Here is a 25946-nt window from a genome sequence, read left to right on the forward strand (position 1 = left end):
AGTTATCTGTTTATAAAAGCTTTTGTGGTATCCATTAATAACACAACACAAATACTACATGATGATTGTAGAAGTAGATTCACCACTAGATCAAATGGGTTTTTTTTCTGTGTCAAAAGTAATGGTGCTGATTGAACCTAATTAAACTCGAGTGGAACATCTTAATAATATCTGCACAAAATGAATTGAAATTCATATTCATTGACTGACTGATTTCAAGTTGACTGACTGGTAGTCATTGATTCTGATTTAAAGTCCATACACTCTGTGAGCATATCTGATTTGTAATGCTTGGTAGTGTCTTTTTCCTGTCCCTTTTTCGAAACACAACACTCGTTTCTTCAACAATGTCTTATATATCAGTTAATTATTTTAAATAGTTTCTGAGAATAAATTACAAAGCAATGTTTTAACGTTGTGTGGCCATTCCGGGGCATAAAATCGAATACCAGTTCCTTTTTGCCTGCAGTCTGGCAAGGCTGCACTCTTTATTATTTAATTGTATTGTATTATCTTTGTATAGTCTGACATTTCACCAACAATGATTCGATCTTATTACCTGACCTGTTTCAAAACCTGTGTTTTGACTTTGGCATTTCATTCTGTTAATATTAAATATATTTAAAAGTCAACTTTGAACTTCATTGACACCACACCGACTCAGACAGAGAACAGTGATGGTATAGAAGGAGTATAGGAACATTCTTGATTTTAATAGTTAGAAAATGAACCAATATTCTGCCTTTTTTGACACAAGGTCTCACCCATGAGATTTCATTGGATCAGATATTAGATTGTCACCCTTCAATTAAATTTGCTACTTGGCCATTTGATGAGTTCATTAATAAATCATTTTGGAATGCCTCATTACAAGCCATGTTGTCATATAGAATTTAGAACACTGGGCATCCACAATAAATCTCTCTAGTGAAGTAAGAATCTCTCTAAAGAGGTGTGTTGGCTATGAAGTATTTTTGAAATATAATTAAATGTGACTCTCATCCATAGATGGTCTGAAAAAAACCTACAACCCCTAAATCACCTATTTTTAGGTTGCGGTCCAGCATTGTAGTTCCGGAAAGGACAAGAGACAGAATTAGTGTGAGTGCTCTGACTAATTTTAATTAATTTTCTTTGCCATATGCTAAAACCAACACTGCATTTAACCACATTCATAACTGGTGCAAATATGTGATCATTCTTTATTTTATTGTAATAAATAGAATAATACGTAAAAGTGCAAATCACCATTTGAAACAAGAATATGCAGAGTAGAGTAAGTGTTGGACACATTTTAAGACCACATTCCTAAAATTCTTATCTGTTGTTTTCTGTCTTTTGCATTACATTTAACATGACTCTTTGTTGGAAGGCTTATACTAATAACTTAAACATAATAAATGCTTTAAAAGTAAAAAACAAAAGATCATTTTAAAAATGCATTTCTTGAAAAAATCAAACCCCTGGACAGGTAATGCCATCCGTGTGCAACAGCAGCACAGAGGGCGAGATTTCTCGCTGAAAGTCAAGCAACAGTTGCCATCGTTAACACATGGAGCAACACGATAAAACAACACTGGTGCATGTCAGCTGAGATCACACACTAAGTGGTATCAAGGATAAAGGTTCTCCCAGTGTGGTAACTGATGCCGGCAGCAGCATCTGCACTTTTACAGCTGACATTTGTTTGAGTGCTGACAGGACTGGGTGCTGCAGAAATCTTACTAAACAGACCCTAGGCAAGGAGATAGTACTCTGCTGTCACTTTTAGCAGCTGGAGTTCCAAAGTGAGGACAATATCACACTTGAAGAGACAAAAAAAGTAAATGTATGTCAACCTTTTTATTTTCAAAATAAAATCAAAATAACCATCAAATCACTAATAAAATGAATAACCAAATAAGAAAGGCAATGCCCATAAACTATTGTAACTAATACATGTTCAAAATGTTTAACTAATGTATCTATGAACATTATAATGTGACATTATAATGTTCATAGATATGCTTTTAACGAATACACTAAAATAAAAATAAAAATGTAACATTCATAATTAAGAAAGTATTTCGTGCAGGATGAAGCAAAGCACTTTAATCCATTTAAAAAATGGTAAGTTGATGTTTATATGTATCAACCTAGAGAGGACAATATTTTCATTCACCACACGATAATAGCAACACCGTTGCGCATGCGCAGTATGTCTGACAATTCAAAACAAGAGAGGGAAAAAGGCTCGCCAGGATACTGTAAGTTGTATTCTCTTTTTTAAACGTCGCTTTGCTTATTTATATTATTATTGCGCGCGGTGTTTGTCGACGCATCTTAACAACACAATTTGGATAGCTGAACTGTTTCTATCTTAACTTTTCGAATTGCTTAAGCAAACATTTCCTGGTAGAATCACCCCCGCACCAAACTCGCTTAAAGAATCTTGACGTTAATCTTTCCAAACATATTTCAAACAAGTCACTTGTTTTTTAAAGCTGTGTCGGTCACACCGATATCAGTGGGGGTGTATGCTATCGTTCGGTGTAAACAAATGATGAATTTAAAGTGAATTGATTATAGAAGACCTGACGAAATATTGAATAGCGCCTTAAGTATAGCTGTTTGTAAGATGGTAGGGCTATCATGCTAACGTTGAATCTACTGTCTTAACTCACGTTAACTGTTGATCTAGTCTTCATGAATGTTCTTCAGAGATCTGATTCACATAAAACAAAACATTAATATTATTTACGTGTATCCGCTATGCACGTTGTGTCCTTGGAAGAAACATTCTGAAACCAAAATCGCCTGTTGTGTGGTGAGCCTATAGTGAATCTATACACAGCGAGCTCATATATTTCCTTGTCAAACAATTGAACACTTACTTTCATGGCTGTTATGCCTATGTCTGTGTCAGCTTGTGAAGCAACAATGATTTAGATATTTTTAAGTACACAACTTTATTAAATAACGGCACCAACAATCATTTTACATTCAAAGGACGGATGATACTAATATTTATTTTATTATAAATGTGCAAATAAACAACAGAACCAACACCTACTATGTTTTAAAAGTGGTGATGAGCTGAATAATAGAAAACTATTACACGTTCTAACTGAAGCAATGGGCACTTCAAGTATTAAAAAAAAAATGTAAGTAAGTAATTTTTATTTGTATAGTGCTTTTCTAGACCAGGGTTACAAAGCGCTTAAACAATCAAAACAATATTCAATAAAGTATATACTTTAAAGGGCAAGATAAAACTGATAACACAACAGGAGTTCCAGAAAATCAAGGAAAAGCCTGAACCGTGTGCGAGGAACCATCAGTAGATTCTGATCCACAGACCTCAGAGCCCGAGCTGGGGTGTAGGGCTGGATCAGATCAGTGATGTAAGGAGGAGCCTGACCATGAATAGCTCTGAAAGTAAGAACCAGAATTTTAAAGTTGATCCTGAAAGAAACTGGAAGCCAGAGAAGAGTTTTAATGATCGGAGAAATGTGAGCGAGTCAGAATTCTTGCTGAAGAGTTCTGAATCAACTGCAGGCGAGACAGCTCCTTCTTGTTTGGACATGAACATAAACTGTTACAATAGTCCAGGCGAGAAGACACAAATTACAAGCTCCAGATCATGTTCCGACAACATTTTCCTAAGTTTAGAGATTTTTCTCAGTTGAAGGAAACCGTTTCTGGTCAATTTTCTGCAGTGTAATGTGTGAAAATGTGCCAAAAATGTAATGTAAAATATAGGTGGAACTTGATACATAGACACAAAACTATGCACTATGTATATTTTTTAACTTCATTTGATCTGGGAAATATTTTCTTTGCCTTGCAAAAATGTGTGACTCTTAATTGCAGTGTGTGACTCTCTTGCGTGTCTGTAATGAATTGTTACCGAAGTGTCGGTTCGTGTAAAAACGCTACCCTACATTTGGAAAGTTGGCATGTATTTTATAAAATGGCAATAGAAGACAAATGACGCCCAATACATCTTTCTATCCTACCTACGATCTTTTATCGGCCATAACTAGTGTGTGTGTAAGTAAGTAAGTAAGTAAGTAAGTAATGGTTATCGTAAAGTGCCTTTTTAGACTAGGGTCACAAAGCGCTTTGACAATAAGAAACAATACACAGTTACAATATATACTATAAAAGGCCAAGACACCTAAGACAAGCACAGTCAAACGAACTACTGGCCTATTCACTTACCCCAACCACACCCACTATGCTTTGAGCGGTTGTATAAACAACGTGGGGATTATTTTGTACCTGGGCAACTAGAGGTATTTAAGCATTTGTTTTTCTCAAGGGATAGCTTGCATGTCTTTATAGTCATCAAAATAAATTTGAATTTAAGTCGTTGAAGTTGATGCTAATTTGGGTAATCTTCTATTAATTCTATACATTTGCTGACGTGTATATAGTTTTCTTATCGGAAAAAATGTTAGTTTAATGGATAACTTGTCACCAAGGGATAAACTATGTTCATAATGATTGTGATATTGATGCTGTTTAGTATTTTGTGCTTGAAGTTCCCTTATTGAATTGGAAGCACACTGTCTGTGTAAGGCTGACTCATCCTGTCTGCCAATTTTCTCTAACTTCTTCTTTCTTTTTTTTTAAACGTAAAAGTTTCTCTTTTCTTCCAATTTTGAGGTTGTAGCCAATTGCTTTGACCTGATGCTTTTGGACTGATGACACTGAGTTTCATCTGGCGTTGCCATTTCAACTTGTAGTGTTATATTGGCTGCAAAACGAGAAAATTCTCCCTCCTCTTATCCCCTTTTCCCACTTAAACTTGTCTCTGAAGACCTTGAAAGAGCTCAATTAATGTGACCTACAGGGGACCACTTTTCTCTAACTCGGTTATCAACGTGGAATCCAATTTCAGCTGGTTTGTTTAACTTAGAATTTCTATAGCCCACTATGGTACAGGGTAGAAACTAGGCCTGGGGACATATTTCACTATAGCCCACTATGGTTTAAGGTAGATATAGACCAATATGTTTTTTTTTCAGGGCAGATAATCGATGTTTGCACAGTTGCTCTTGTTACTCTGTAAGTACATCCTCTGTCATACACATCAATATGTTTTCATTCATTAGAATAGTGTGATTGTTAAAGATAACAAACTTTGCCATAACACACACACAAAGGTGCCAGCAGCGCACATGTTGAGACGCCAGCTGCACGCAGACACTCCGGCAGACCTGCGTGTCAATTCTATTTACGAACCTATTTCAGGATTTAAACGTGTTTCACAACTATTCTGCGTCATTTCTCTTCACACTCTCAACTGCTCTCGTTATCTCCGCCGCTAACACTTGTTGAGGGAGGACAGGGAGTTAAAAAAATATATATATAATCGTCGTCACTTTGAAAGGAGATCGTGATTTTTTTTTTTAACGATTAATCATGCAGCCCTACTTTAAGCATATTTGTATTAAACATCATAAAGGCATGGGGCAAACTTGGAGACCGAGTAGTGACTTGAGTCAGAGAGGTGCTGCTGCATCAGAGCCAAAATAACCCAGTTTTTAATTGATCTCTTATCGGCCGTCGTATTATCAAAAAGACTAAAAATGACGAATATTGGCGCCGAAAACCGATCCGACCATATATCGGTCGATCCCTAGTTTAAGGTATAAAACTACAGTTTTTGTGTGAAAGGTAGAAACTAGGCCTGGGCTGTTATCTGGTTGGTACCGAAATCAGTTCTTTATTTTCGTTATGATATTATATATTATATTATTATATGATATTATATTCCGCTATACCGTTGAATAGCCCAAACAACATCCTGGACGTGTGCAGCTGAGCAGAACAGGCGAGAGAGATGGAATCACATCGCTTTACGTCAGTTGACCACTCACATCTACAGAAGCCAAAGAAGAGCAGTATAAGTGTGTGGATAAAATGCTACCAGCGAACTCTTCAAACCTCAACCGCAACTTGAAACAACACATGGAGTAGTGAACTATCGTCTAATATGATGTTGGCAGCTTAGATGAACGAAAGAACCTCCAGTGTTTTCATCACATTAACATCCTGACATCGGTTCGTAAATTAATTAGAGACTTGCTGCTGGCATGTTTGTGTGTGTGTGCTAATCCAAAGTTTATTACCTTATACAATCAAACAATTCAAATTGTGTCAATTACAATATATTAATGTGTATGACAAGAGATGCACTTAAATATGACAGATATACAAGAGCAACTGTGCAAAAATGTGCGGTAACAATAGGCAGAATGAATGACGAGTCTTTGCACTTTTCTTTACTCTGCACTGAAGTTTGTGTTTTATTATTGACTTAATCCTTCCTGTTCCTGTGAATACCGTAGATGATAATGATGGTTAACTGCACTGATTATGCAAACTATGTTTAATAAAATTATTTTATTTTGACTGCTACCATTCTAATTCTCATCTTTAACTTAATTACTCCCACCATATTGTCAACCATACTTAGAAGGGGTCATGCTTTTTAAGGAATAAAAAACAAGATACAGTCCTTATGACAGTAAAATGGACTATTTAAAGCCAATCAACTTTTGTAATTATTTTATTATTAGAAGAATATGTGTAAAAGAACACTCTTGCATGAAAAAAAAATACCGTCAAATACTGTGCAGGGTTCTGGCCAGGATTTATTCACAGTGTAGGCGGACCTGTGCACAGCGAGAACGCACGCCGCAGTGGGTTTGGATGAGGAAAACGATGCAATATTTCCCCTTTTGTTTATTTCCGCGCTTCTGTGATGTCATGATCTGAGAAGAATATCACTACTAACGCTCAGTTTTGCGGGACTTGAAATCAGAGAGGAGCCGGCGGCACGTCGCGATATCACGTTCATTTCCGTGACGATTATGTAGGAATCTTGTCAATCGCAATACAATATACACTAAATCAATAATAAATCTCTCTTACTTGTACACCCACACATAACAGTTTATAAATGACCTGACGCTAACAACATATCATTAGCATATGGACAAAGACAGACAGATTTACACTAGGTTCGCAGTTCCGCGATCCTATAAAAAATACACAAAAAAACTGAGATGAGATGAAAGGTACTGAAAATATGTTGCTTTAGCAAAAGGGCTGACTGGAGCGCTCATGTTTGAGTTGCGCTCATAAATTAATCTTCCTTCCGTGTATATACTGAGGCGCACTAAATTAGCAACAGACAGACGGAGACGTAAAACGACAACGAGACATAGAAGTAAAAATTGACAATTTAAGGTATGATTAAGACACGATTCATAATAGAAAAAACAATTCACACCCTAAGGGATCAAAATCACAGCATAGGTGTAAATATCGCTGGTGTGAAACCGATATTTTTTTTTAAAAACAACGTAATATGAACATTTAATTTTGTCGCCCAGCCCTAGTAGAAACATAAGAATGAATCCTGGAATTTATATCCTGGGGTCACTTAGTTGAAATCCTAAATCACCCCTGATTTCTGCTAAAAGGGGGCTCAGAATAATTTATTGATGTTTATCTGTGATGATATTTTTCACATTAAAGCAAACAAAAAAACATTTAAATAAAAGAAAATAAGGGACTGCTCGTACATTCTACGTACATTTTTCAAAGTACAGAATACACACAAAAACAATCAAAATATCTTCATTTATGTCATTGTTGTGTAAACAAAGTCCATTTTCTTACTAACCGTTCCATTTCAAACACTTCACATACAACACGATTCCAATCTTTAACTGTAGGTGATTGTGTCTTGCTCCATTTCTTTGGTCTTTTTAGATGCCGCCAAAAGTATTTTAAACAAATATTTGTCTTCCTTGTGAACAATATTTGTATTTATTCCCAAATACAAAATAGAGCTTGAATGTGGAAAATTATACCCCCAAAATATTTACCAATATTTTACACAGCACAAAACCAAAAATATATGAGCATGATCAAAATGGACAGCTTTACAGTTCCTCCAACACGGTTGATCTGACAGTTGCATACTTTTATTTTTTTGCTTAATAAATAATCTTATAACATTTTTCCAACAATGCTCCCTCCAGATACGAGAAGACGTTGTAGATTGTTGTGTTTGCCAAATATGTATCCATTTCTTTTGAGAAATATTGATATGGAACTCCTTTTCCCATTTTTCTTATATTGTACATAATGTGTTGTTTTTTAATTTCCATCAATTGCTGGTATAATGTTGAGATGATTCTACATTTCCTCCCCTTATAGGTCCCAATCAAAGTTTGGATTACACCATTTTTGTTTTTATTTGTGTCTTCTATTTGAACTGTGGATCAAGACTATTTGGGGTAAAGTTCTTGTCATAAGCTATCCAGCTGAGGATTCTAATTTCATTTTCCAATTTGTGCTTTCTGAACATCTTGAACCACGTTTGAAGTGTGAATTTACTTATTGTGTCTAATTGGTTACTAAACTCCTTCATTGCTTTCCTGTCTCCAATGAGACTTTTTCTTCTATGTTTTTTCATTTCGCCTCAAAGTTTTGATCACACCAACTTATAATTGGTCCTATTTGGTTCCGCAAGATGATATTCTCTCATGTTTGGTAATGCCATCCCACCTCCCTCATTACTTATCTGTAGGGTTTCAAACTTTACTCTTGGCCTGAGTCCGTTCCATATGAATCTAGATAACAATTTATCCCACACTCTGAATTTACTCTCTGGTGTACCAATTGGCAGTGCTTAAAACAGGTAAAGTAACTGAGGTAGGATGTTCATTTTTCTTTTATCGATTCTTGAACTTAATCAAATCAAGCGTAAGAGAACACGATTTCTCTAGATTGTTTCTAATTTCCTTATGTAATTTGCTATAATTTTCTTCATACAGTTTATTTATTTCTTTGGTCAAAGTATGTCATTTTCTTAGCACACCAATTTGTGTTCAATACCATTTTAAGATTCTAAGATGGAATAAAGTTCATTGTCAAAATTTGTGTTTTTGTTCAATTTGATTTCTAGGAGGAGTAGGAGCCAAACGTTTCCATCTGTTTAATAATTTTTGGAATACTCATTTCTGGGTTTTGCAAATAACTAATAATATCATCTCCAAAGAGTCCAATGATTTGTTTTTCTTTTTTAATTTCTATTCTTTTTAGTTCCTCATTTTGTCGAATTGCTCGGGCCAATGGTTCGATACAAATAGCAAAAAGAGTTTGTGAGAAGCAGCATCCTTGTCGAGTGGATCTCTCTAATGTAATGAAGTCATAAACTTCCATTTATTCTTATTCTGGCGCTCGGCTTTTTGATCTAATACATTGTATTGCTTTATAATTGAATCCAAATTTCTCTAGCACAACATACAGGAATGACCAATTAACACTATCAATTGTAAAAGCCCAATCCTTGTGTTCCTTGTTGGAGGGAGGAGGCAAGTGAACCCCAAAGCTGCGGGTGCCCTCCCTAGTAAAAGAAAAAAACTGCTATTCCTATACTAGAATTGTCCCTTTCCCGTCTACATCTATATACATTAATCAATATTCAATGAAGTGTTATTTACAAAGTTCCACTTTTTAACCCAGAGATGTTTTCCAAACGTGTGATATTAGAATGTATAGAACAGTAACATGTGAAAAAAAACATTTTAAACTTTGAACTAGAACTGTGAATTGACCCTTTTTCACTTATCTCATCAACCTTGTCGATGTTCATTTTGGGTGTCATGTCTGAACTCATTCAGCCTCTCTCGTGCACTGCGAGCTGCCTCTCTGGCGTTGGCTGGTTTCCATGGTAACCAAACACCCAGTTGCTGCTCCGCTGTGAGTAGGGGGTGGATCCCCTTCGTCCCAATCACCTGGAGTCCATGTTGGTTCGAAGCCTAGGCCGCCTCCTCTGCGCTGTTGTAGATGTGTAGTCCTGAATCCCAGAAGATCTTCATTTTGGTGAAGGATGTCTGGTATTTGACTCCCCTCTCTCGCAGCGCCACTTTGACCCTGTATGCTTTTCGTTTCTCTACTACATGGGCTGCATAGTTGTGGTCGAAAAATCGATCGTCGTCCGTCACAGAGTGACACCTCCTTTCATCTTAGCGCAATATTTACTTGGCTCAATTTTATGAAGTTAGGAGGTACTTTTACCGACGTGTGTTTAAGACCCCTCTCTATGTGTGCCCACAAGTGCTACCGGAAGTCCCCCCAAATGTATTTTTTGTAATGTGAGCATATTATGAGCTACTATAAGTTTGCAGCTTGCTGGATGAATATCGGGAGGTTGAGGACAGTAAACTGGAGTGGTCCTACAACACAGACCAAACTCTTTAAAACCTCTGTATGACCACAAATCGAAATGATGTGTAAAAAAACAAATGTCTAACATGATGATGGCGGAACAGAAAAAGTGAATTTCCACTATAAACGGTGAAGAGTTAAAAGGTACACCAAGTGGCATGGTTTGAACAGTATTTGACAGTTTCTTTAGTCTGACATTGACATTGAATTTAACAGTATGTTTTAAATGTACAGTATGTGAACCCAACATGAAAAAAACTACATGAACTATAGTATGAATTATGATATCCAAACTTCTTCAATTTCTCGTGTTCTGATTTTGACAAATGTGTTTCTTGTAGGAAAATTAGATGCGTTTTTTTAGATTCTTAAATAGATTCTGTCATGTGTATGCATGACATGGTCTGGAAGGGCTCCACACCACAACTGGATGTGAGTTTTACGGGGCCTTTACTACATTCTGTGACTGTTGTGATTGGCTGTTAGAGCCTAACAAGCAAAGAGATGAAAAATGAATTGCTTGGGGAAAAAAACAAACAAAAAAAATGTAGAATATTATTGTCATTAAATTGCATGTTATTTAACTTTATACAAATTTAATTAGAAATATTCTCCATATCTTTGATCTTCCAATTTCATATTATAAATATTAAAAATTCTATAATTTTATAAAAATATATTCCTTGAAACGTCATAACACTTTTCCTGGGTGTTACTACAAAGTAATTGGACCAGAGGAGAGAAATCCTTCCAGGCTGTTGCTCATAAGCTTTGGAACGATCTTCCTCTCTCTTTGCGCTTGATGGAGTCTACTGACTCCTTTAAGAAACATCTTAAGACGTTACTATTTGTTCAGGCTTTTCCTTGATTTTCTGGAACTCCTGTTGTGTTGTTAGTTTTATCTTGACCTTTAAAGTATATACTTTATTGAGTATTTTTTGATTGTTTAAGCACTTTGTGACCCTGGTCTGGAAAAGCGCTATACAAATAAAAATGACTTTCTTACTTACTTACATAACCTTGTTGCAAAACTAAGCATCTAAAAAAAGCATCATTAGTCATGTATTCATTGGTAAGAAACAAGTTTGAAGGAGGGGGGGAAAATAACATGTACATTATATATCCGTCCATTTATCTCTAAAAGGCTGTTAAACATGTACAAACTTTAAACTTGAAATAAATACCAATTTTGTATTCTCACAGTATGGCAAGAAAGTTAATATATTAACACCGTCAATACTTTAGGCACATGTGCTGCTTAAGTACACCGATTTGGCCGTTTGCTAGCATGATTGGAATCTCCTGCTGCCATGCAAGACATGCAATTTTCTATATGCTTGATGACACAAGCTGTTGGTCTGTAGAGATTTCTCCGATTAGTAGCTGACGTTTAATGTTCATATGTGTCTGCCCTCCAGATAGATTTTACTTGGATTCTTGCTGCCAAGTTGCATCAAAATAAAGCTTTTAAGATCACTGTTTTCGTCCCGGAGGTCCGCAGATAAGACTGGTGATTTGTGCTGATGATGCTTGGATAAAGACGTATCTCCTCAACACAGACTGGAGTATCACTGTACCCCCTCCAGTTGTGAAATTGCCTTCAACTGAGATTACACAACATCAAAAGAGAAATAAATCTGTGGTTTATTCTTGTGGGCATGACCAGTGGAACTGGTACACTGGAAGCACATCTATGTCTTCATCTTATCAGTTGTTAAAAGTATTTCTAAGTTGTTTGAAATTCATTTTTTTTTAATGAAAGTTATATATTTTATATATTTCAGTGACCTTTGTTGTTCCTAATAATTTTGAGCGATGACGGAATTTTTAAAAAAATCACATTTCAGTTGATCTGCTGTTGCTTTTGGATAAAAGAGGTAACTGAGCCTTTTTGGAGTGAAGTTTAAAAAATCTTGAATTGTTCATCTTTGACATCCTATCTTTCCATAACCAGTTGTTAAAAAGGATGAAAAGCAGCAGTAGTAGAAGTAAAAACAATTGCTGCATATTTTATTTGCCACATGTACAGTGAAACAATAGAATACTTTGTGGTGTTTTTTTCAGATCAGTTTTAACATTTCAAATATTTTTGTTGTTTTAAACAAGCTACTTAATAAATCTGCTTTTAAAAAACACTTATTTGTTTGAACTTGTGTCGGAAAATATAATGTATTAATATACTGTAAGTGGAATCAAGACAGAGTGACTGAAGAAATAAGCTGGTTGTGATAGAATGAATGATCTATAATGTGTCATTTTATTCAGTACTTATCTCTGTAATGAATGACACTGAAAATTATGATTTTCTTTTTTTTTTAAATTAATGGAACATAGAGGAGTGATATGAAACATTGAGTCTTTATCTATTTTTTTCTCATTTAACCAGTGGATGCTCTCTCAATAAGGAATCACATTATAATGATTAACAATGTTTCATTATCATGTATTGTTAAATAGGGTTGCCACAAACTATTATTTTGATAATCAACTAGTAACCAATTATGCTCTTTCGGTTATTCTAATTAGACAAAAATATAATAGATTTTTGTATAAATTTGAGTTTTTCAATCCAGAATGTAGCTTCTCCTCTACAACCAACAGAGGGTTACAGCTTTTAAGTGTTTAAGATTTGCGCTAACTAAAAAAAAAGAATTATTTTTATAGTTAAATAAGGCCCTCCCTGACTTCCAGAAATGCATGCAGTGGTGGTGGTGCAAAGACAAAACAAGGGGTACCTCAAACACATTTGTTTGCGGGCCTCTGGGTCATCACCCTGAGTTATCACAAGGGTTAATGAAAAAAAAATAAGGAGCTGGATTAAAAAACAGAAAATTATAAATAGAGCCATCAATCACTTTGTGGTTCCCATCTTTGTCCTTCAAACTTATAAACATCTAGTACAACACTGAAAAATGAATCCCCATAATCAAAAACTGTTTGGTTAGCAAAATGCTCTAAAAATGTGTTCCAATCCTTTCGTCTCGTACAGGGGTGTCCTAGACGGCACGCTACACAGAGAAGATTCAGAATTGTCCTTCAGACTTTGACAAACATTTTTAAGACTTTGCTTTACCTAAGCCAAATGTGTTTTCTATTAAGATAAATTTTGAAGGTTGATTTACTAGTGACAAAAGGACTGCTTCAACTTAACTCGTCTGCAGTGGAGGATGAGATCAGAGGCTGACATTGTGTTTAAGGCCAGAGCTCATGGAAAATTTTGGAATTTAATATAAGTATCCAAATACGAGCAAATATGCTACTTTTGACTTCACTATACGGTTCTACTTATTTTTGCAAGTCAGCCTTTTCCTACATGAAGATCATTCAGGTCACACGTCCTTCCACCAACCCATTCAGTGCAAGTCATCTAAGTTAAGTACATACTAACCTATGTTGAGCATATTTTGTGAAGGTAGATTTTTTTGGAGCTGGTTATTTTTAAAGTAGCTTGTGAACTGAAAAAGTGGGGGCACCCTTCGTCAAATGGGTTCAATGGCGCTTTTTATTGTCAATGAAATCAGTTGGACTGGGTAAAAAAAGATTTAATTGATTTAAATGTATCATTTCAAAAATGTATGAATTGAAAACGATAAAGGAAAATGGTCATGATACCTAGCCCTAGTCATCGTGACTATTTCACTAATCTTGGCAGCCCTATTGTGAATTTGAGCTGATTTAAATCACATTCCTGTTTGTGATTGATCTCCTCAAAGTTGTTAGACTCTTGTATGTGGAAATTGTTTTTAAAAATGTTTATTAAAGCCCTGCTGTGTCCTGATTACCTCACTTCTGCCTGGCAGTCAATGTCTGGCCCTGACCTGATAAAAACCCCAGGACTCACCTGCTGTTAATGCTGGTGGAAGCTGAAGGTTTTTTTTTTTAAACCACAAATGAATTTTATTCAGTAAGCTGCAACTTATTTAGCTCAAATTTGCCGTCGTCTGAATGAGTGTTCTCTGAAGACTGTTTTGTTTTTGTTCATTATATTTAATTTTCTTATTTGAAGGATTTCATCTCCTTGTCTGTGCAAGACAGAATTCTGTTGATAATTATTCAAACAATATACTTGCATAATAAATCATTTTCTAACCACCTTGTATAAGTGAACTATTTTCATTAAAGGTTCATCATTCTTCTGATCTCACTAGATTATAATTTCGTTCTTTGTTCTCAGCATTTCTCCTTGAGTGCTGATGAAAAAAGTAATGAGTAAAAGTAATGTAAAAACTAGGGATTCACTGATCCGACTTTTATGATGCCTGGTTACCGATACCTGGGTTTTGGGTTTCAACCAATTCTGATACCAGTGCTAAAATTTGGGCTTATTGACTTTTAAAATGTAAATTAACATAACTGTTTAATAGAATGCAATTTTAAAATGGGAGATGCTGCCATTTGAAGAAAAAACAACAACCCATCTCTGACTCTACAGAAGATGGCGGTATGTACAGTCAAAAAGTACACAAGTTCAAACTCACCTGCGAACTTGAGTGTGTTAAGTTTTTGTAAAGGCGTTTTGAAGTTCTATAATACAATAATGAAGTTGTAAACACTACTTCAAGTAAGAGCTTTTTAATAATTAAAATGGCAAAAAAGTGAAACCGCTCTAAAAAATACATAAGAATTAAAAAACTTTAAAAGACTAAGACAACACATTGATAAAGTGGTGTGAAACTTTTAATTAAAGACATTTTAAAATGCATGTGAGAAAATATACAGTATATGACTTGTGTAACTTGTTGACTTCAATGGTCAGTCAGTTATCTAACTTAACTCTTCGGTGTATGAATGGGGGGTAAGGGCCAAGTGCCTATGTGAGCTGCAGAGACTGGTGCACTGTTTGCTGAGCTCACGTAACTTTGAATTTTTCTAGACATATAGACTAGAACAGGGGTCGGGAACCTTTTTGACTCAGAGAGCCATGAAAGCAAAATATTTGGAAATTTATTTCAGTGAGAGCCATATAATAATATTCAGATGTAAGAATCTGTGCTTGACACGAATTCAAGCCCTTTTCCTTTGTTCATCAAAATCAACAAAGAATTCAGACGGGTTCCCTTTCCATGCCTCCATTTCAATATGTCGATCATATTTAAATGAAGCACAAGACTAAAATTTCTCCATTTCTGTGATCATGAAAAAAACAAAAACAAAAACAAATGAAAACATGAATTCAAACTAACAGTTTATATGTGTTAATTTTAAACATGTCTGATATGAATCACACAAGTGGATTAATTAAATTTCAGATGAAGTTTAACGAGAATAAAACTGTTCATCAGTAACTTCACATCATCATCGCTTTGTCTGATCGTCTCTGACGTCATTAGAATGTGTGTCTCACCTGCACCTGTTTAACGTGTTTGTGTTTCTGCGTATTCTTATTACATTCGTGAGATAAAGGTAATTTACAAATAGTCATCATGTGATGGTGTATTAATGCAAGTGTGTTTTAAGGACGCGATCACAAAAGGAAAACCAGCATTTGTTGCGCTTTCATTGAAACCTGCAGCTTAACTTTGATGGACCTGACGTCATGTTTCTGTGACTCTCGTAGAGAAGAACCTGAAGCGATCAAACGCGCATTATTTTGTTCGATATATTATTTTAAAAAAACAAGCTTATAATTCTATATCGTTTTTCTGAATTGCGTAAAATGACTGTCGCACGTTTTGCTCTTTTTATTCTCGATTCATATGATCTTTTCCGTGCGTTCAGTGGAAGAGGCAGGAGCTCTGATTGGCTGCTGTGCATGTCAATCAAATTTTCAACCAATCGGCGCAATAACCATTTGATTAATATGCACAGCAGCCAATCAGAGCTCTCTTTACTATTTTCTTATATCATATTTTATTAAATCACGCGATCTACTCGCAACAGCGGTCGATCGCGATCGACGTATTGCCCACCCCTGAAACAAGTGATAATATTTTATGTTTTATCTGAAAAGCCAAAATCTGCGAGCCAGATGCAATCATCAAAAGAGCCACACCTGGCTCGCGAGCCATAGGTTCCCGACCCCTGGACTAGAAACTACAACAAAAGGAGTAATGATGTCATTAAAGGTATGAATTTACTGCGAAAATCTCTGGCATGGCCCAAACTTTCTACTGTCTACCTTTTGATCCAACTGAGCCCCAAAGGCTGAACAGCTTAGTCAATTGTTTGCTAGAAATCAAACAATGGCTGAGTGAAAACACTCTACAGCTTAATGTGGACAAAACTGAAACACTGGTGATTGCTCCTGATGATAAGGTTCCAGGGTTGAGTCAGTACTTGGGGGACTTGGGTCAGTCTGTCAAACTGAGCCTGAGAAACCTGGGTGTTGTATTTGATAAAGACATGTCTCTTGTTCGACACTGCAGAAAACTGACCAGAAACAGTTTCCTTCAACTGAGAAAAATCTCTAAACTTAGGAAAATGTTGTCAGAACATGATCTGGAGCTTGTAATACATGCGTTTGTTTCTTCTCGTCTGGACTATTGTAACAGTTTGTTATCTTGTCTCCGATCCTTAAAACTCTTCACTGGCTTCCAGTTTCTTTCAGGATCAACTTTAAAATTCTGGTTCTTACTTTCAGAGCTATTCATTGTCAGGCTCCTCCTTACATCACTGATCTGATCCAGCCTTACACCCCAGCTCGGGCTCTGAGGTCTGTGGATCAAAATCTATTTATGGTTCCACGCACACGGCTCAGGACCAGAGGAGAGAAATCTTTTCAGGCTGTTGCTCCTAAGCTTTGGAACAATCTTCCTCTCTCTTTGCGCTTGATGGAGTCTACTGACTCCTTTAAGAAACATCTTAAGACGTTTCTATTTGTTCAGGCTTTTCCTTGATTTTCTGGAACTCCTGTTGTTGTTGTTCTCAGTATTATCTTGATCTTTAAAGTATATACTTTTTTGAGTATTGTTTTGATTGTTAAAGCGCTTTGTGACCCTGGTCTGGAAAATCGCTATATAAATAAATATTGCTTACTTACTTACTATGTATACGGCCAGCTCCATTTATTTGATTTCTTTTTTTATATAATCATTTTCCTTTTAAGGGCAAATAATGTGAAAACTCAACTTTACCGACTTACTCACATGTGTCAAATGTTAAAGTCTTCCTCTCCAAGATGCAGTCTCTCGTCATAACATAGCTTTGTTTTGAAGTTATTGCTTCATAAAGTCCTCCCCGTCTAAAATCTTGGCGAACAAGAGCCAATATTGCGTGATAATGGTCTTCACTCCTCCTGCAGCATTGATGAAGGCTCTGCTTCTTTCTTTGTAGTCCCTTGAAGGCAGAGACTTCCAGGAATAATGACATGCGGTAACAAACCTCAATGCTTGATCAATCGGAGCGGAGTAGGTGTAGTTGCGGTAAATGAGATTTCAATTCAAGAAACAGTTTTCAGTGGCTGGGGCTTAAATACATTTCAATTAAAAGAGAGTTTTGTATAAACGGACACATTCTGATGATTTAAAATATATTGTGGGTCTAAGATCAATTCAAGAGACACTTAAATCAACATTATTTGCCCTTTAAAAAACTTTTTTGCATGCAAACTGTCCAGCCCCTAAGCAAGTGTTTTGGCCAAGCTAGCCTACTGAATGGGTTTACAATGATTTTGTATGCATCATAAGCATTTGAAAATGGAAACATAAGAGTATCATTATAAGGAAAGCCAAATGAGGATTTATTCCATATCATTTATCACTGAGCAAAAACACACACTAGTTAACTAGTGGGTTCTGAAAACTATAAAATGTTGACTAGTTAAACCTAAATTAAGTCCACTAGTGAACAGTTTTACATCACTAGTGAACTAGTGACAGTTTTAAAGGCATACTAGTAAACTAGTGAAGACCAACATGCCTACTAGTGAATAGTTTTTGGCCTTGCTAGTGAACTAGCTAGTTCAAACAGGTTAAGTAGTGAACTAGTAACAGTAAGACAGGTACTAGTTTAATTGTCCAGCTAAAAAATGGGCTTACTTGTAAACAAGTTAGCTAGTAATACAGAAACAGACTACATGTTTACTAGTACTTACTGTTCTAACTGTACAAGTTATCTTTATCTTTCTTTATCTTTATTAAAGTGTGTGATGTAATTGGCCCCTGGGTTACCAAAATGCTAAATCTCTCCCTTTCCCCAGGGTTTTTCCCAATGCATTCAAGCATGCCATCGACTGTCCTGGGTCTGTGTTACAGTGGTTCTCGTCATACTTTTCTGTGCGCAGTTTTAGTGTATCTGCAAATCAAATAAGGTCTGAATAAGCGGATCTGTTGTGTGGAGTCCCTCAAGGTTCTGTTTTGGGTCCTTTATTATTTTTGCTGTACTTGATTCCCCTGGGTAAAATCATTCAGAGATTTCCTGATGTTTCTTATCACATTTTTGACATGACATCCAGCTCTACTGCTCTTTTGATAAAACTGAGCCCCAGAGGCTGAACAGCTTAGTCAGGATTGTGCTGAATCTGGTGCAGCCATCTTTTTAATGTAACTGCACATCCTTTTAAACTAAACTAAACGGAACTGAATTGTTTGCTTGAAATCAAACAATGGTTGAGTGAAAACACACACTGGGTGTTGTATTTGTTGTAAAACAGTTTTAAAACGGATCAGAAACTGTTTCCTTCAACTGAGAAAAATCTCTAAACTTAGGAAAATGATGTCACAAAACTGGATCTGGAGCTTGTTATCCATGCATTTGTGTCTTCTCCTTTAGACTATTGTAACTGTTTATTTTCGTGTCTAAACAAGAAGGAGCTGGATAGCCTGCAGTTAATACAAAACTCTGTAGCAAGAATTCTGACCTGCTCTAGTAGAAAAACTCACATTTCTCCGATCCTTAAAACTCTTCACTGGCTGCCAGTTTCTTTCAGGATCAACTTTAAAATTCTGGTTCTTACTTTCAGAGCTAGTCATGGTAAGTCTCCTCCTTACATCAGTGATCTGATCCAGCCTTAAAACCAAGCTCGGGCTCTTAGGTCGGTAGAACAGAATCTACTGATGGTTCCGCACACACCACTTACTTACTTACTTACTTACTTACTTACTTACTTACTAGGGAGGTCCAAAATGTTAGCTAGTTAAAAAGTGAATGCCCCCTTCACCGTCCTAGTTCACTAGTGCACATGTTAAATTGTAAATGTTCACTAGCCAAATAAAAAAAGGATTTTAGCTATTGAATCACAAATGCTCACTAGTGAACCAGTGATCAAGGTAAGCTCACCAAGGTCGATGTGATGTGTCACAGTTGTGTTCTTAAAGTAACAAAGAAATAGTGTCTGGCTACAACCACTCGTGTCAAGTTTTTTGCCACATCCCTACCTAGCTGTCATGTTAAGAGGGTGACACTTCCATGTTTATATTAATTTCACCTGGGTTATGTCCACCAGAACACACGCCTACCATGTTAAAACGCATCACATGACTTCTTATGTGGTTGAATGATGTATTTTTATCTGGACATCAAGTTCTCCTTAGTCCCAGGTGAAGCCCAAGAAAAGTTTAATGCTGATGCTTTCAGCTGCGTTACGCCATGAGTCGACGTCTACCAGACTCAAAGTTATTACAGACGCTATCAGGTATAAAGTGAAGGTGTTATGTTGTCTTTTAATATTTGTATACTATATTTATTCTCTTCCCACTAGTTGTATAATATACATGCTCTCTTTTGATGCAAAGTTGATGATTACTTCATTTATTTGTGTGTTTATGTTCATGATAATTACTGAGAATGAGTTATAATAAATAAGTAAAGGGGCAATTTCTAAAACCTCATCTAATAAAGTGTTTTTAGTGTGCCATGTTGTTCAGCCCCACACCAGAGGATGGTTAAGCTACGCAAATGAAACCATTAGACATTCAAAGAAGCGGCTTTCTTCGTAATAAGTATTTCATACAATTTTAGATTCTAATCTAATGCTGATAACTTCTCTAATTGATAAACGGATGTTTACGGATAAATGTAAAGCTTATGACAAATCTCGGCTTCCATCCTTTCAATGTAACAAACTAACTAGTCTATATTCAGTCCTTCCTTTCGTCATCTTCAGTGGCAATGCCCTCTTGGCCTCTCTGTGCTAGAGGTTGATATTAGAGAATCCTAGAGCAGCTCAGCTGGGAATTTCAGATGTAAGCAACAGAAAGTGTGCCTCATGTTCACGGTGGCCAGATGACATTTGGCAGAGATGAGGCGTTGCCCCCCTGCAGGAATCCGCCAAGTGTTTACAGCCCACTGCTGGCTCTGATGTGCCTGTGCTGTGTGGAGGTGGACGAGGTCAGACTGTACTGTTCATTAACTGAGGATGACAACACTTGAGCTTCAGGAGGACAGCTGACTGGAGGAATTGTTGTATTTTATTGTTTATGTCTTGTCAGCAACTAGAGATCTCGGAGTCTGTAAATCTGGTGTAACAATTTCAATCGTATCCTAAATTACCTCTCAATGAACTACATGTGTGTTATACATGTTTCAACTTGCCACTTAAAAAAATCACATATTCATACCTGATACAAAAGAGATTATTCAGAATTAAATTTGTCAAATTTGTGTAGGCATTACTATTTTCCAGTCAAAACAGAGTTATTTAAAAAGTAAAGTAAAAATTACACTATTTGATTTGATTTCTTTAACATTTGCTGCTGTTGGTAATATATGAGCAAAGCTGTTCGACTAAATGCAATAAAATTAATTTCCAAATAGTTATACAACTTTTAATGATTACCAAAATTAAGTTTTTTTTATGTGTCTGCGTATGTGCGCTGCTTCGTGTTTGTGTGTGTGTGCTAATCCAAAGTTTATGACCTTGTACAATCGCACAATTCAAATTGTGTCAATTACAATATATTAATGTGTATGACAGCATATGCACATAAATATGACGGAGTAACAAGAGAAACTGTGCAAAAATGTGCAGTGAGAAAAAGGATGAAGGTGTTTGCACTTTTCTTTACTCTGCACTGAAGTTTGTGAGATGTATTATTGACTTATAAATATGAATGTTTGGATCATACTTTTTTTATTATAAGTATTTGCAGTGAATATATTATGTCTGTTTAAGTCTGTAATTAAAATAACTAAATTACCTTCTCCCTTTGTTTTAATGTATGCTTAATTTGCCTTTATTTAAAAAATGTCTTAATAACTTTTTTAACAATCACAATGAAATCCATTTTGCCGTGAATTAAATTATTGATTGTATTAGAAAAAAATGCATAAAAAAGAGCGTTAAAAAAAAAAAATCATATTTAATTTCAAACGCAATAGTAAATAAAGTATTTGCAATTTCGAAAATCGTTCAGCCCTACTATACTGTGCATTTTAACCCTTGATTCCTGCTGTTTCTTGTTAGGGAAGTCATATGTTAATTTAAATCTGGATACAAAAAAAAAAAAAGTAATCAAACCCTATTAACATTTAATTTCTCCACATTACATTGACAAGACACATTTAAGTGATAACCATGTTCAAAAGACTGCCTCTCGAATTCATTAAGAAAAAGTAAAAAATCTACAGCAGTCTACAAAGCAGTAATAAGAGCAAAGGGTGACTGTCAAACTTTTTAAGCAAGTTTTTTCACATAGTTTCGATGCCTTTAGTGAGACTGAAAGGGCGTGTATATTAGGGCTGCACGATATTAGAAATGAGTGCGATAATCGATATTGGTGTCTTGAATTGCGATATCCATATTAATGCGTTATTTCTTTCTTTCATGTAAAACTGTAGTCGCGTGCATGCGCCTGCGCGTGAGTACTGTAGGGGAGGTCTGGGGGTTTAGATAGGATGCGATACGCTGCGATATTTCCCTTTCGTTTATTTCCGTGCTTCTGTGCCGACATGATCAGAGAAAACTATCACTTATAACTCTCAGAAACTGAGCGATATCAGAGAGGAGACGCGGGCGCATCGCGATATCATCAAATCAATTATAAATCCCAACTCCTTGTACACGCACACACAACAGTTTATAAATGACCTGACGCTAACAACTTGTGCTCAATAGCATTCGCGAAGACGGACAGGTTTGCCCTTGTTTGGAAGTTACACGATCTTATTAAAATGCTGACAACTAACAACTAAGGGATAAAAATTATTCTTAAATTATATATTATGTTGCTTTAGCAAAAGGGGTTGTAATAGATGAGCAGCTGTCTGGATCACTCACGTTTGAGTAGCGCTCATAAGTTAGTCTTACTTCTTTGTATATAGATGTGTCGCCATACCAACCGAGCCTAGCAAGCTGCGCCGCACAGCTCACAGACATAGAAGTACAAATTGACAACTTGTACTTGTACAAAGTGCAATTCCACTTTGACAATCTGATTGGTCAAAGTGCGGATTTAGGAAATACTTGAAAAAAAGGAAAAACTGATCCCAGCAATTCAACAACACCTGAACTATATTTGACAATGAGTGTTTTATCAAATAAAGAACCCGGTTTATCAATTGCTACCGTTTTAGAAATGGACCCATATTGTTTTAGAAAATCAACCACTTCTTCATCAGTTTCCCTATTTGTCATGGCTTCAACCATTACTGCATTAGGGAACCTTAATCCCATATGCGGTCTAGATGGGGTACTCATCAGGTCGGCAGCGACGCCAAGGTAGCCTAGGCAACGAGATGCCAACATGAGGAAGAGGAATTCACCGGATTACAGAGTGGTAAAGGTGGCCGACCCCTGTTCTACGGGCATTCTGTTGCAGTGATTATATGAATGAAACTCTGGTCTAATGCTGTCCAAAACCAGAGAGGTTTATTGGATTTTATTTATTTTTTTATCTGGGTTTTCTGCCTGGTCGAGCAGCGAGCTCCCCGCTTGAGCGAACAGCTCGTCTGCCTTACAGGCTGTTCCTGCTTTCCCATCCCCTTGGTAGATGCAGAGGGACTCGCCAGTCAAATGTGCCTGAAATCAAACTAACAAGCTCTGACAGGGAAGCGACGTGCTACCTGCTGGAAACATGGCCAACATTTTCCTGGGTTACTTGCTGAAATGCCTCACAGACTTTCACCTTCTGCCATGCTGTCGACATGGATCTGCTGCTCTTTTATCACACATTTTAGCCTGATAACTACTCTAGAAGTCTAGTTGGACCTCGGACCCTAATTCATAAAGCAAACCTCAACTGCTCCTTTGAGAAGCATAAGTCGCTTAAACGCTTATTGTTGTTCTAAAATGATGAATTTTATTGGAGCATTCTCGTTTCAAGTTTTAGTTTAGTCAATAAAAAAACAAACGATACAAGTTTAAAATTGGCTACCCTGTTAATTGTATTACTTAAAAAAGTTTGATGTACCTAAAAATAAACGTTTATTTTCTTTCTTTGATGCAGGTTACCTGGAATCATCATGCCTGTTCATGTACTGTCCGAACAAGGGGAACAAAAAGACGTTTTGCCAAACCAGCTGACTGTGATTCCACTATCACAGATCTTTCTAAAAGAGGATTTCACAGGCAAGGCAGTGAAGGTAAATTGTTTTCAAACTAGGATGTATCCACACAGCAAGCTCTTGATCACAACATTTAAGGGAACGCTCATTTCAGGGTAATTATATAAGCTACCAATGTTTATTGCCAGCATTATTGTACTTCCGCAACGTACAGTATCATAAAGAATATAATTTGATGTTTAATATATTCATGTAAATATTTAATTTTTTCATTGCAGGGAAATGTGTCTTGGAAAGGCCCTTTGGTGTCATTGGCGGGTGATAACTTTGTCATTAAGATCATCATTAAAGGTGAGAATCATGTTGGTTGTTTAGCTCTATTTGCTTGTGGTTGCCAGATCTCTTATAAAACCATATTGCTGAAAAAGAGTTCATATTTCAACTTGTCCACTGAAGTGCTGAGTTGTGCTTGGAAATAGTATTACTTGGAAATAACTATGGTGTTTCTGTTGCTGGTTCAAATTCCAAAACAATGGCAAATTGGCTTCAAAAGTTACACTTTATAGGCTGTTAAAACGCTAATTCTGAACAAGAATATGATGAAATCTCAAGAGTATTAAAAAACTTTAAAAAAAACTAAAAAACTAAAAACAATGGATTATTACATTTTTAGCTTTTGGTTTTAATGTAAAAAAAAACAGGATAATTCACCAATTCTGGGGAAAAAATGTATGTGAATAATCTCATGATGGAGGTATTCTAATCTGTTGTTGTAGTTGTGTTGTGCTGAAAAGGTTGGAGTTGTACATCCTATACAGGTCATTTACACATTAAAAACACAGTCAACCACTCTCGTACATGAACATAATAGATTATTCAGTTCTCCAATTAAATAAAATGGCATTAAGCAAAAGGTCGATATGCAACATCTAATTTGAATTCTTGGCTCACAATTATTTCCTGATTGTGGCTGTTGCTTAAAAGTGCAGTGACCTTAGCCTGTAGAATAATTAAAAAGGTTTAATCCACATAATGACATCTTATGCATTTTTCATGCTAGTTTGTTATTATAGACATAAACATTGACTTTCCCCCGCAATACTTATTGTGAGAGAAGGATTATTTATGTGTGTACATGCCTGGATGTCATTCATTAACTGTAAAAAAAAAAAGATTCAAAATGAATTAGGATAATTGAGTAAATTCAGTAAATGAATAGCCCGAACCAGGCTGTATACTTCGAGCGCTGGAACCAGTGCAAGCAAGAAGTTTAGCATCATTGACAGTTAAATATGTATTTCTGATTATTATTGATAACATGTGCTACGGAAAGGTGTCATTCCAGGACTATAAAAATGTTTTGTATGAACAAAATTTAAAATAGGGATGTCTGAAATAATACTCACAATTGGTATCGGCTGCCAATTCTGTAATTTTGGAAGATCTGGTGGCATCGGGTCATAAACTTGCTTTACTAGTATGACCTTCGCACGTTACCATATCTACACTGTGGAACGTGTACGTTTTTTACTTATTTCTACCTACCTCACTTTATAATGAGTGTAATTATAAATAATTAATAACAATTAACGACTAAATTAAAGCTTGGTTCTGTTTCAATTTCAATAATAGTTTAGTGGCTCTGGAAGGTGCATGCATTAGTTATTGCAACTCATGCTTAAATAAATGATTCAGGTGTAGCTTCTCTTGTGTTATCATTGACCTGTAAAATTACTCGTGTTTTTTACATCGTGTTGGAGTCACTGCCAAGCCACTCACGCATGTGATTTTGAACATGGATAGTTTAATTGATATAGGTATATTATACAATTAAGTTTCATCATGTTTCATTAACTAGTTTAATTAGCATATTTTTATTATTATTCAACGATATGGAACCTTTAAACAAACCCACTTACATAGTCACCGTTGCCAAAAGAACATGGGGATCTAGACAATTAGAGATAGACATTCAGTGTTTGCATCTATGCTTTTAACACATTTTTAGTTAGTTTTATTGTTGAACAAATCTGGCGTTTTGGTGTCACTGTCATATCAATGATTTGCGGTGAACTCAATTACCTAAAAAAATATTTTAATGGTTTCAAAGTGTGGTCTGATTCTTGTTGCTTTTAAGATCGTAATAAATTTATTTATTTATCTAATAAAGCTAATATTAACATGTACTAATGGAGCAATAACAAAATAAAGTTTGTTGTTTTTGTCAACAGTACAACTTGCAGCAAGTTAGGAAAGCAAGTTACAATGTGTATCCATTTGTCTTTTGAGAACTAGACAGGCAGCAGTGCTACACAGGTGCAAGCTCCCAG

The 25946-nt window shown here is 35.9% G+C and overlaps 1 protein-coding gene across 3 annotated transcripts in view; it reads left to right on the top strand.

Moving 5' to 3' along the window:
* The first annotated feature begins 2216 nt into the window (after positions 1 to 2216).
* Positions 2217 to 25946, top strand: part of pot1 (protection of telomeres 1 homolog) — a 79655-nt gene continuing 55925 nt past the window's right edge. For all 3 annotated transcript variants that reach the window (XR_015712097.1, XM_087797202.1, XM_087797203.1), the window contains exons 1-3: positions 2217 to 2246; positions 23559 to 23694; positions 23895 to 23967. Coding sequence is in view for 2 of the 3 variants with exons in the window: in XM_087797202.1 (XP_087653328.1) it covers positions 23575 to 23694; positions 23895 to 23967 (193 nt within the window). In the remaining variant the exon portion in view is untranslated. The remainder of the gene's footprint in view (positions 2247 to 23558; positions 23695 to 23894; positions 23968 to 25946) is intronic.

The sequence above is a fragment of the Callionymus lyra genome, chromosome 8 (assembly GCF_982586985.1).
Source record: "Callionymus lyra chromosome 8, fCalLyr1.hap1.1, whole genome shotgun sequence".
Lineage (NCBI taxonomy): Eukaryota > Metazoa > Chordata > Actinopteri > Syngnathiformes > Callionymidae > Callionymus > Callionymus lyra.